Raw genomic sequence first — 12,767 nt, 5'->3', positions numbered from 1 at the left:
AAAGCAAAGTCCACTTTTAAGCTTCTAGTGAATTGGGGTCACTAAAAGAGACAAATGTTCTTTTAAAAATTATTATATTTATTTATATTTTATTATAGTATATTTATTATCATATTTTAACATCATTTATTTCAATCAGCAAAACAAACTGCTTTATCACCTTCCTACTGGAACTACTCTACCTCCCACCCCCACATTGAGAACAAAAGAAAAACAAAACCCATTACAAACATGTATAGTCAATTAAAACAAATTTCCACATTGGCCAGATGTAAAAAAATCTGTCTATACTCTATGTTATCAGGAGGTGGCTAACAGGTTTTGTTATTAGTTCTCTGGAATCATGACTGGTCATTATGCTGATTAAGAATTTCTAATCTTTCAAAGTTGTTTACTTTTACCTTAATGTTGCCATTGCATAAATTGTGGTTCTGGATTTGTTCACTTTACTGTTATCAGTTCATACAAACTTTCCTAGGTTTCTCTGAAACCATTCCCTTCATCATTCTTTTTTAAAATTAGCACAATACTATCCCATCATATTTATATGCTATAACTTGCTCAGCCATTCACCAGTTTATGGGCACCTCCCCTCAGATTCTGATTCTTTGTCATGTCAAAAAGAGTTATATTTTTGTACATCCTTGGAATTTGTTTTACTTAGGATTAATCTCTCCTCCCCCTAAAATCTTCCCTCCTTCCTCCTTTCCCTATTCTTGTTGAGTGAAATTTCTATATCCAACTCTGTGTGTGTGTGTGTGTGTGTGTGTGTGTGTGTGTGTGTGTGTGTGTGTGTGTGTGTGTGTGTATGTATTCTTTCTTCTTTTGACTAGTTCAGATGAGTAGGGTTCCACTGTCAGGCACTAATCCCATCTCTTCCTCCTTGTCTGTAAAAATGTTTAATTGTGCACCCTGATTATGTAAGACAGTTTCCCCTTACCTTTCTTTCCCTCTTCCTCTCTCATCCTTTTCTTAAGATCAAGACACAACAGAATCACTCCCAAGACTTGTCTAATTGGACTCCCTCTATGACCCTTTATGGTAGGGCTCAGGAGAGACCACATGTATCACCTCCTCATGTTTGAATGTAAGCAGTTTATCCTCGTTTAGTCATTTCATTGTTCATTATGTTTACCTTTTTATGTTTCTCTTCACTCCTGTGTTTGAACTTTAAAAAGTTTCTATGTAACTCTGGAATTCATCTGGAATGCTTAGAAGTCTTCTATTTCATTAAAGATCCATTTTTTTACTCCTGTACCATTAGATTCTCTTTTGGTGGGTAACTTATTGTTGGTTATAAGCCCATTTCTTTTGCCTTCTGGAATATCATATTCCAATTTCTCCATTCCTTTTTAGTGATGACTGCTAAATCATATGTGAACCTAATTGTGGCTACTCAGTACTTCAATTTTTCTTTCTGGCTGTTTCCTGGGAGTTTTCATTTTAAGGTTTCTTTTAGGAAATGATTGATGAATCCTATTATAACTTTGCCCTCTAGTTCCAAGATATCCGGGAAGTTTTCTTTTAAGATTCCATGAAATAGGATGCCTAAGTTCTTTTCTCATGGTGTTCAGATAGTCCACTGATTCTCAAATCTTTTTTCTCCTTCATTTGTTTTCCTGATCAGTTTAAAAAATATGATATAACTTACGTTTTCTTCTATATCTTCAATCTTTTGAATTTACTACTTTCCATTGCCTCACGAAGTCACTGGCTTCTATTTGGATCATTCTACATTTCAAAGTGTTAGCTGACTGAGCAAGATTTTGTATTTTATGTGCCAAGCCATTAATTCTCTTTATGATTCTTTCCCCCACTTCCAGGCCATGTGACCAACAAAATGTAGGACTAAACATTTGTTCTGAGCCCTACAACCTCTCAAACCTCTCCAAAACAGATATCATGCAGCAAAGATAAAGCAACTTCAGCCATCTCCATGGTCTAGGACACCAAGGGGATAAAAAGTTGGTCCCACCCTTTTCCCACAAAAAAGACATGTACTGAAACAACTACCCCTGAGCCCATTCACTAACCCAAAAGGAATAATATTAACACCACAAGGAAATATAGTATCTAGATTTAGAAAACGAGTACAGGCATCTAAGAATAAATACTATAAAACAAAGGAAAATGATCCAACCCTTGATGAGAAAGCAGACCCGGTGGAATGTGAGAATATGCAACCATGACTTGCTGATCTTAAGTGGTTCACAAAAGAAATAAGAATTATGAGAGCAGAATTTATGGCCTGTATAACAAAAAATAGTGGGCGGAATAGAAAAACTGGAATCTGCAAAGGCAAGTCTCATAAAAAACCCCAACAGATTGGGAATACAATTACACAGAAGTGAAGGACAATCTAGAAGAAAAGCAAAAAAATAAAAAAACAACAAAAGAAAATATAATGACTATTCAAACAAAACATACTGATCTTGAAGACAGAATGTGTAAAGACAATCCAAGGATCATAGGTCTCCAAGAAGAACACAAGATGAAAACCACAAACTCCATAATGCAATAAATAATACAAGGGAATTGCCCAGAACTTCTTAACATAGAAAATGAAATACCAATTGAAAGAATTCATAGATTACCTCCCCCCAAAATCCAGTTCTTTCTTCTTTAACTTTCCTTTTCAATTTTTTCTTTAGTGCTCTCATTCCATTTATAAACATGTTTAAACCTTTTTTTTCCCCCCAGCTCTTGTTTCATCTTTTCCAGGAATTCTGGTTGTTGTACCTAAGCTGTGTTTTTCTCTGACTTTGTTTATACTTGCTTTGGCATCCTTCTCTTCTTTTGGGTTTGTGTCTTGAGCTTCCTGGCTACCATACTCTGCTCCTAGGGTCTGAGATGCATCATTGTTGCTGCTGGCGGCTTCTGAACTTTCTTCTTTCTTGGTATTTTACCCAGCGTCAACCTACCTGGAAACCACTTCCCAGACCGCTGTAACCCCAAACCAGAGTTCCCTCTCTGAGTCAGCCCTGGATCTGTGACCCAGAACTGGGTTTTTGGTGACAAAGCTGCCAGTTAGCACCTGTCGTTGGTGCAATGTCCCAATAGAGATTTCATGGTGCCCCTGCATGGTCTGGGATATCCTCTTACCTTGGTGCTCAGCCTTTCCTTGGGTGCTGCAGTGCTCCTGGCCCAACCTGGCCCCACTGTCTACAGACCTCTCTATATTTCTATATTTAGTTGTGTGGAACAAATGACTCAATGTGACTTTTCCTGTATTTCCCCATCAGGACTCAATCTGGTGAATTTTATTGATCTCTTTGGAGAAATATCTTGGAGGGGAGGTCAGTTGTACTGCATCCTACAACTCCGCCATCTTGGTTCTGCTCTCTCCCCTTCCTCTAGCTCTTCTCTTTTTGGAGTTTATAATATCTCCCACAGGTAGTGGAGCAGTACACACATTCCAGAAAGACCTGGAATACCAGTTTGCTAAGATAAACATCTCACAATTCAGCTGTGTTTACAACTTTCTGTCTGGGTTAATTCCTGATGGCACATACAGAAGCAGTATGATATAATACAGAGTTGTTAAACTTGGGACCTACAGGCAAAGTGGCCAGCAAACCAGATTAAAATGTAATAGTGAAATATTTAACAAAATAAATAAAAATACAATACAACATAATGTTAATTTGTCATTTTCTCAGGCAAGGATCCATTTCTATTTGAGTTTGATGCCACTGGTATAATGAAAAGACTACTGTATTTAACACTGAAGTCCTGGGTTTAAGTCAGTTCTACCACTTACATCTGTGGGCAAGCCACCTCACCTTTCTGTGTTTGTTCATTTGTAAGATTAGCATAATAATTCTTATACTACCTAACTCATGGAGCTGTTCTGAAGAAAGTATTTTGTAAACTGTGAACAGAAATGGGAACTATTACTATAACTATAAAGTTTAAGGGATTGTTGTCATCCAAACCTCTGTAGTTGTGAATTTTGCTTTTTGTTTTGGCCCAGATTCCTGATTTCACTGGTATAGGGAACTCTTGGTACAGAAAATCTTTCTACCAATACAGATCAATGAGTAACTGTTGTGCAACTGATAATTGTAGGGTGTCCTCTGGGGCACTAAGAGGTTAATGGATTTATTAGTATGTGTCAGAGGAATTACTCTATCACAGGTCTTCCTGCCTCCAAAATTGGTTTGATAGTCTATACCAAACTGCTTCCCTATAACACTGCAGAAGGAAGCAAAAGTCATTATAACAAAAAAATTCATTAATAGACTGACCACTTGTAAAATGAATCCCCAAACATCCCTCCTGGTTAACACTAATATCTATCCTGACCCATTCTGCCAATATCTTTATAGGTCAGTCTTTGTTTTTTTAAGGAAGCACTTTAAAAAGGAATGATCTGAATATTAAAAGATTAAGACTTTCAAAAAACTGATGACGCCCAAAAATACTTTTGTGATGACTTACTCCTCTTTATCATGGTACAGAAAGTCAGACATGAAGTTCTGTCATGTTGTCTTACAATTGGGGAGAAATTATGCCCAAAACATCAAAACAATTTATTCTTAAATCATCCTAAGAATTAGTACATAATTATAATTATCACCTAAATTCTGTTAAAAATAAAATAAATTTACTTATATACTTTTTATTTTCATTTTTCAAGATAAAGTCTCAATGGAACCTTTTCAAGTATGAACAATGAAATGCTATTCTGTTTTAAATGGATTCATTTTAAGTGCCCTTTTCCCATTACCACTTATCCCTAGAGAAAGAAGACCTCCTGTACTATATTTGATGTGAATTATTATTATCATCATGTTGGCACAGCATGTTAGCACCATACAAAGTCCATTGCCTTCTTTACTTTTTTTAAAAAAATTAATAAAGTATTTTTTTCCCATTACATGTAAAGATAGTTCTCAACTTTTGTTTATACAAGCTTTCCAATTTCAGATTTTTCTCCCTCCCTCCCCTCCCTCCCCCCTCCCCTAGACAGCAAGTAATCTGATATAGGTTATATACACACACACACACACACACACACACACACACACATACACACACACCAACATTAAACATATTTCTGCATTAGTCATGTTATAAGAGAAAAATCAGAGCAATGACGAAAAACCTCAAAATAGAAAAACATCAGCACCAAAAACAAAAGAAATAGTATGGTTCATTCAGCATCTATTCCACAGGTTTTTTTTTCCGATTTGGAGATCTTCTATCATGAGTTCCCTGGAACTCTTCTGTACCATTGCATTGGTGAGAAGAATATAGTCCATCACAGTAGGTCAACACTCAATGTTGATGATACTGTGTACAATGTTCTTCTGGTTCCGCTCATCTCACTCATCATCAGCCCACGCAAGACCCTCCAGGTTTCTCTGAACTCCTCCTGCTCATCGTTTCTTACAGCACAATAGTATTCCATTGTATTCATATACCACAACTTGTCCAGCCAATCCCCAATTGATGGGCATCCCCTCAACTTCCAATTCCTTGCCACCACATAAAGAGCAGCTATAAATACCTTTGTACATGTGGGTCCCCCTCCCCTTTCCATGATTTCTTTGGGCAAAAGACCCAAAAGTCATTGCCTTCTTTTCTAACCATACCACTGCCCCAAATTCTTTTTCTAACAAAGGACTTTGGGGCTCTCAAAAGATAGCCTGCAAAGATGAAAAAGGCTGCAAGGAGATGGGATCCAAATTTACAAAATAGTGAAAGTCATAGATGGAGTGAACATAGGCTCTCTAGCCAAATCCGGGGTCCTAGAACTAAGGAGACCCACGGCAGCAGAAACAAAGTAGGATCATGGTACTGAAAGCTAGAAGAGACCTTTGAGATTATCTAGTTCGATTTCTTAGTTTTAGAGAGAGGGGGGAAACTGATTTGCTCAAGGTAGTTTTAGAGCAAATTAAAGGAGATTCTACTTATATAAGGATAAACATTTAGCACTCTTCATTCAGAGTCTACATAAGAACATAATTAGTTCCAAGAAGGATTTGGATAAAGTGCATAGGCAAAATCTACAATGCATAGTTAAAAAATGTTGCTGAAACACATGTCTAAACTGAAAGATTGTCTTAGCAAGCAGCCACCTGGTGCATTCATTGACTGCACGACATCAATATCTTTAGACACAAAATACGGAATGAAACATAGGAACTGAGTAGTATGTTACAGAATAATAAAGCAGACAAAAAAACACAGGAAGACTCCAGTTTCCTAATCAATTGTTTAGAGAACAGGAACACTTTTGCCTATGTGCCAATAGTTTTCAAATTAATATACATAAATCAGTCAATTATTATTTTTTCTATAAAAATATATAGACAGAGGAAGTGGAACTGTAATTTAAATAATATTAATTATCCTAATTTAATTAATAATATTAATTAATATTAATTATCCTAATTTAATTAATAATAGTAGGAACTCCTGGTGAGAAATAATTTCTATCAATGCAGGTTGGCATCTTCTCTGTAAGTTCTAGTCTTAGAGAGTTGTCTAGAGCATGCAGAGGTTAAGTGACTTGTCCAGAGTCATATAATCAGTATGGGTCAGAGGCAGAATTTGAAAAAAGGTTTTTTTGGTTCCAAGGCCAACTCTCTATCCACTATACCATACTGCCTCTTATAAAAATGTAATGTTATTTAAATAACAGCATAAGTATTACACATTAAATATTTACATTTACATGCTAGAATTAAGAAAGCACTTATGTAGATTCCAAAAGACCAATGAGAAAGCATGTTACCTCCTCCTGACAAAGAAATGATGGACTCAAGATGGAGAAAAGACATTTTTAGATATGGCTGATATGGGAATTTGTTTTGCGTATCTATGCATATTTATTTTGAAGTTTCCCCTTCCCCCATTTTTAGGGGGCAGAATTGGGAGAAAGAAGGAACACTAGGAGGGAAGGAAGGAGGAAAGAAAGAAGGAAGGAAGGAAGGGAAGGGAGGGTCACTGAATTATTTTTTTTTAAATGCACATAAGAGAACAGAAGAAAGACCAAAAGGGATCATACACAAGCATTAAAACTGAAATAATGTGTGGAATTTATTATACAAGGTATCCTAAAAGTTTTAGTGCAGTTTAAAGCTATATAAAAATACTATATTACACACACACACACACACACACACCCCTACCTCTCTCTCCAATATTTTTGTACAAATCATTAACCTTCCTGATTGCTTTTCACCATTTTAGCCACATTAGAACTCTTCTGAAAATAACTAAAATTGATATCGTGCTTTAAAATTTACAAATTCCTTTAAATACACAATCTCATTTGATCCTCATAATAACCCTGGTATTATAGGTAATATTATCACTATTTTATAGATAAGGAACCTCAGATAGATACAGTGACTAAGTGTGGTCACACAGGTAGTATCCAAGGCAGGACAATGATCCTATAATCAAACCATAAAGATCAAACCAAGATATTCTTGACTTCAAGTTCAGTGTCTACCTACTATACCATGCTATACTATTATTATTCCCATTTTAGATTAGAATAGGGGACCAGAAAGGTAAAGTCATTTGTCCAAGTTCACATAGCAAGTGACAGAGCAAGACCTGGAGCTGAGGTCCTTTAAAACTTGTGTCCAGGGGCAGCTAGGTGTTACCGTGGATAGAGCACTGGCCCTGGATTCAGGAGGACCTGAGTTCAAATGTGACCTCAGACACATGACACTTACTAGCTGTGTGACCCTGGGCAAGTCGCTTAACCCCAATTGCTTCACCAAAAAAACCCCAACAAAACAAACTTGTGTCCCTTCCATACAATCACTATCATTAGTTGGTAGTGTGTTCCTCCTACATCAGTTTAAACATTTGAGATTTAGTTGAATTTAAAACTGAGAAGGAAAATGAATAGTTAGTGGACAATCTGACCTAGTTTCAGCATCGAACTGTGAGAAAAAATAGGACTTACTGTTTGACTTGGCCAACCATTGAAACTCGTGCAGATTCCAGATTCCGTATCTGGCCACTTTTTACACTAGAAAGAAATAGAAGAGGAGAGAAAATATTACTCAGCAGTTCACTTTGCCACTTAGTTTGAATGAGGTAACATTAGTGATTTTTCAGAGGTCATTAGAGAATGAGATCTGTTCCCCTCACAGTTAAGGACTGGGTGTGGGTATTTATATCTATGTGTAAAAGAAAAAAATAATCAAATGAAAAATGACTAGTCTTCATAATATGAACATTTCAGATAGGAAGTTTTTGAAATGTACACAGCATTTCTTGCAGCATGTTTAGTATTATATAACCAACACAGTAAAACATGAACCCACTTTGAATGATGGCTGGTATATGCCTATGTATTTCCCCAATTTGAATTTAAAGAGTAGTCATACTGGCTGTTGGCCATGAATAACACCCAGGGAACCAGCAGAATGGAGAAGCATTGTCATGTCCCTTGGTGCCCTCAAGAATTGAAATACAGCTCACCAATCTAGCCTGGAAATAATACAGTGTTTGAAAGAACTGAACTGGTTTCATTTCTGATGTATCATTTGGTTTATACCTTAACATTCCCTGATGCCAATAATTCATTTCCCCAAAAACATACCCACATGCACCCATATATGCATGTATACTCACCACACCCAACTTTTTCTTAAATGCCATATATATATATATATACACACACACACATGTACATATATACATACATACATATATATATACCAATACTATACCAATCCCTGCTGATGTGACTCAAGGATGAATAACCTTCGAGTCTCTATGTTTTCTCAAGTTAAGTTGCTTTGCCCTACATTCATTCCTTACTTTTCCTTCTTCCAGAGCTAGATCTGTTATTCCTTTTGTCTTCCTCTTTATGTGGATTTGTAAAGCTTTCTATTATGCCATTGTGGGGAATATGTATAGGATAATCATATTTCTAACCATATTATTTGTGGGATGAGTTTAATGTATATAAAGGATAATCTAAGTGTTGAAACTACTGTCTAGAATAAAGAATCTGTGATTTTTAAGTTTCTAGCTTCTTACACTGAAGTACCAAATTAAATGATTGTTCCTTACTGCCCCGACTGTTGAGAGATAAAAGCTGAATTGCTTGGAAATGGCGATTTGGAATTTCAACTGTGGTGCTAACCACTGAGGCTGATAAGAAGGAATGTTCTCATCCAGGTGGGATTCTAAATGGAAACTCAAGTTGGCAGTTACCTCCATTCTATGGCATTCTCCAAGGAATTGAAGGTCTTAGGGCGACCTCGTAAGAAATTCTGCATGCTGTTTAGAGCATCCATTGCTGTACCTAGACATTAAACCAAAAAAAAAAAAAAGGAATTATAGGACAATGATAATAACTAATAATAAATAACTCAGTTAATAACATTCTAAAGTACTGATAATAATTCAGTTAATCGGGACAGCTAGATGGCGCAGTGGTTAAAGCACCGGCCCTGGATTCAGGAGTACCTGAGTTCAAATCCGGCCTCAGACACTTAACACTTACTAGCTGTGTGACCCTGGGCAAGTCACTTAACCCCCATTGCCCCGCAAAAAAAACAAAAAAAAAAATAATTCAGTTAATCCTATGGATGGAAGCAAGCTTTTTTGGAAAAACTACTACTCTTGGGGGCAGCTAGGTGGCATAGTGGATAGAGCACCGGCCCTGGATTCAGGAAGACATGAGTTCAAATCCAGCCTCAGATACTTGACACTTACTAGCTGTGTGATCCTGGGCAAGTCACTTTACCCTCATTGCCCCACAAGAAAAAAACAAACCCAAAACAAAAAAACCCCAACAAAAACAAAAAAACAAAAAACCCTACTACTCTTATAGGTCTGTGGAAAGTCCCTGGGTTCCCTATATGTTTTTGGTAGGATAAGTACTGTGAGATAGTTTTTTATCTTAAAGGGTTCATGCTACACAGATGAATCAAGTCTAGCACGGAAAAATAAAATGTCATGTGTGAGATTAAAATTGGATATTAGATCATAAATCTACCCTACTTAACCTTTCCCTTAATTTATCTCCCAGACTAGTAAATGGAAGAAGCTTCTGGTAGTGAATTATAAACAAATGTGTTGAGAACGATATAGGAATCTCTTAAATCTACTGGATCCAATCTGGTGTACTGTTTAGCGGCCTCACAAAGTCTATCATAAAATCTGTTTGGTCTTTCATTAGCCTTCTGAGGTAGGCTTAAAAATTTCTGCCAGTTTTCCGGTTTTCTAGAGCAAGATTCCATTCCCTTCAGAAGTGTTTCTCTAGCATCTTTTAATCTTTGGAAATCCCTATCATTATTATAATTCCACTCTGGATCCTTTAGAGGCCATTCCACATCAGCCTTACCCTTCGCAACAAGGGCATTTCCTGCTGAGATAATATCTGTAATCTCAGTTGGGGACAGTAAAGTTTCCATAAGGCAAGTAACATCAGCCCAAGTGGGTTGATATATATTAAATATAGTCCTTAACTGTGAAATTACAGTGTTTGGATTTTTCTCAAAACTAGGGATGGTAGGGCGTGTGGAATTTTGGAGTCACTCCCAAGAAAGAGTAGATTTGGGATAAAATCGAATCAGTGAAATGTGTGCCTTTGTCAGAATCGATGTGGGCTGGTGGGCCAAAACGAGGTACTTTCAAATGGGTTTCAGTACATAATTTGCCAATCATACTCTTAAGCTCTTTATTCATATGTTCAACTGAAGAGTATGTGGCAGGGAGTAAGGTATAAGAAGCATGGAAAGGTAGGAAGGGGCTATGTTATGAAGCACTTTGAATTTCAACAAGAGCATTTTGTATTTGATTCTGGAGGCCATGGGAGCCAGTGGAATTTATTGAGTTGAGGGGTGACAGGATCATACTTGTGCTTTAGGAAAATAACTTGTTAAAACTTTTTACCACAGTACTTATATTAATACAGTGCTTCAATGTTTGCAAACCCATTTACTCACAACCTTGTAAGATCGGTAGTACATGTTATCATCTTCATTTTATAAATATGAAAACTGAGGAACACGCTTATGACCAAACTGACACATTAAAATAGGACCATCTACACTCACCCTCTAACTTATGTGCCAAAGGCCTATAAGTAACTTAACAACTTACCTTCAACAACATCAATCATGCAGAGACCCAGTAAACTTGGCACCAAATTGGATGATGCTGTATGAACTGCAATGGCACCTCCCATGCTGTGGCCAATCAGCATGATAGGAGGAGGAAGATCTCCATACATAGCTTCAACAACATTCCCTACATCCCTGACAAAAAGAAAAACAAGTATTGAAAGAACAAAGGAAACAGGGAAGAATTCTCTAAGTAATCATGTTAACTTCTTACCCCCTACTTCCCTCCTATTTAATTCATGATAATAGAAGTTCTACTTCACAGAGTAACTATGAAGCTCTATGTACCTAACATGAAATTGAGAAGCAGCATGGAATTTAAGAAATTTGAGTTTGAGTCTCATTTCAATTCATAAACTCCAACAAATATTTATTAAATGCTTACAGTATAAAGAGCATTGTGCTAGACATTGGAGAGGAATGAAAATTATTTAAGACACATAAGAAAGGTACAAAGTCTTATATGAGATCTGACTGGGGATATGGGAGGCAAGGTTGGGAGAAGACCACTAACTCTGTGTGAATTTTAGAAAGTCAACTGGCCTCAATATAACATGATGGGATGGACCAGATGATTTCTTAGGTCCTTTTCCACTTATGATCCAAATAAATCAGTAAGTTTTTATTAAAGGCTTACTATGGGCCAGGCAAACCCTTTGCTGAAGACACAATAGTAAAAGGGAAAAAGTCCCTACCCTGAAGTTTACATTCTACTGACGGAAAATCAAAAGTAATACCAACAACTTACAATTATAAAGTGTTTTAGGATTTGCCGAATGCTTTCCTCATAACAACCCTGTGAAATAGGCTCTGCAAGTATTATTGTTCTCATTTTACACATGAGGAGATTTGAGGCTATGAGAAGTTAAGTGACTTACCCACAGTCATAGATGTTTGAAAAGAGATTCGAGTCTAGGTCTCCTGACTCCGAATTAAGTGTTGTTTTTTAAACTATGCTGCAATGCTTATGTCTTCCTGTGGGACAACCCAGCTAAGTAAGCCCTTTCAGAAAGACACTTTTTCTACTGAAAGAATAAAATACAGTGGGGTAGAATAGGGTTACAGTGGTAAAACAAAGCAGCCAGGGGAATGCCTTCCTCTGGATAGTCTCCAGCTTATATCTTTCCTTAAAATGTGGTGCTGAATACAGTACTCCAGATGGTCTTTCAAGGGCATACTGCACTGGAACCATTTTATACTAATGAAGTTGACTCTTCTATACTCAAATGCAAGACTTTTATATTCATCCCTATTCAACTTCAATTTAGTAAAATCAGGCCTGTGCTTTAGCCTGTCAAGATCCTTTTGGATCCTGACTATATTAACAATCCCTCCTAACTTGTGTCATCTCCAAATTACCTGAGTATACAATTTATACTTTTATCTATGTCAGTGATAAATATGTCCAAACATCCCAGGGCCAGGCACAGACCCCTGGGGTACTGGAGCCCTTCTGCCACTTTGACACTGAATCACTGATAGCTACTTTTCAGGTTTGGCCATCTAGTTCTCTGATTATATTATTCTCTAATTCATATTTCCCATCTCCACAGAATCAGCATTAGAGACTATCACAAGTTATGTTAAAATCTAGGTACTCCCCCCCAACCCCCCGCCACTCATACACACACACCACCAGCTGTTACTTTAGAAAGACTA

The 12,767-nt window shown here is 36.9% G+C and overlaps 1 protein-coding gene across 1 annotated transcript in view; it reads right to left on the bottom strand.

Moving 5' to 3' along the window:
• The window catches only part of PPME1 (protein phosphatase methylesterase 1), a 65,451-nt gene that overhangs the window by 25,521 nt on the left and 27,163 nt on the right, over positions 1-12,767 (bottom strand). Inside the window, exons 6-8 of the mRNA XM_043991364.1 lie at positions 11,089-11,243; positions 9,193-9,283; positions 7,931-7,996 (exon numbers count right to left, since the gene is read on the bottom strand). Coding sequence (XP_043847299.1) covers positions 7,931-7,996; positions 9,193-9,283; positions 11,089-11,243 — 312 coding nt within the window. The remainder of the gene's footprint in view (positions 1-7,930; positions 7,997-9,192; positions 9,284-11,088; positions 11,244-12,767) is intronic.

The sequence above is a fragment of the Dromiciops gliroides genome, chromosome 3 (assembly GCF_019393635.1).
Source record: "Dromiciops gliroides isolate mDroGli1 chromosome 3, mDroGli1.pri, whole genome shotgun sequence".
Taxonomy (NCBI): Eukaryota; Metazoa; Chordata; class Mammalia; order Microbiotheria; family Microbiotheriidae; genus Dromiciops; species Dromiciops gliroides.
The sequence above is the reverse complement of the archived record's forward strand: the minus strand, read 5'-3'. Positions and strand labels throughout refer to the sequence as shown.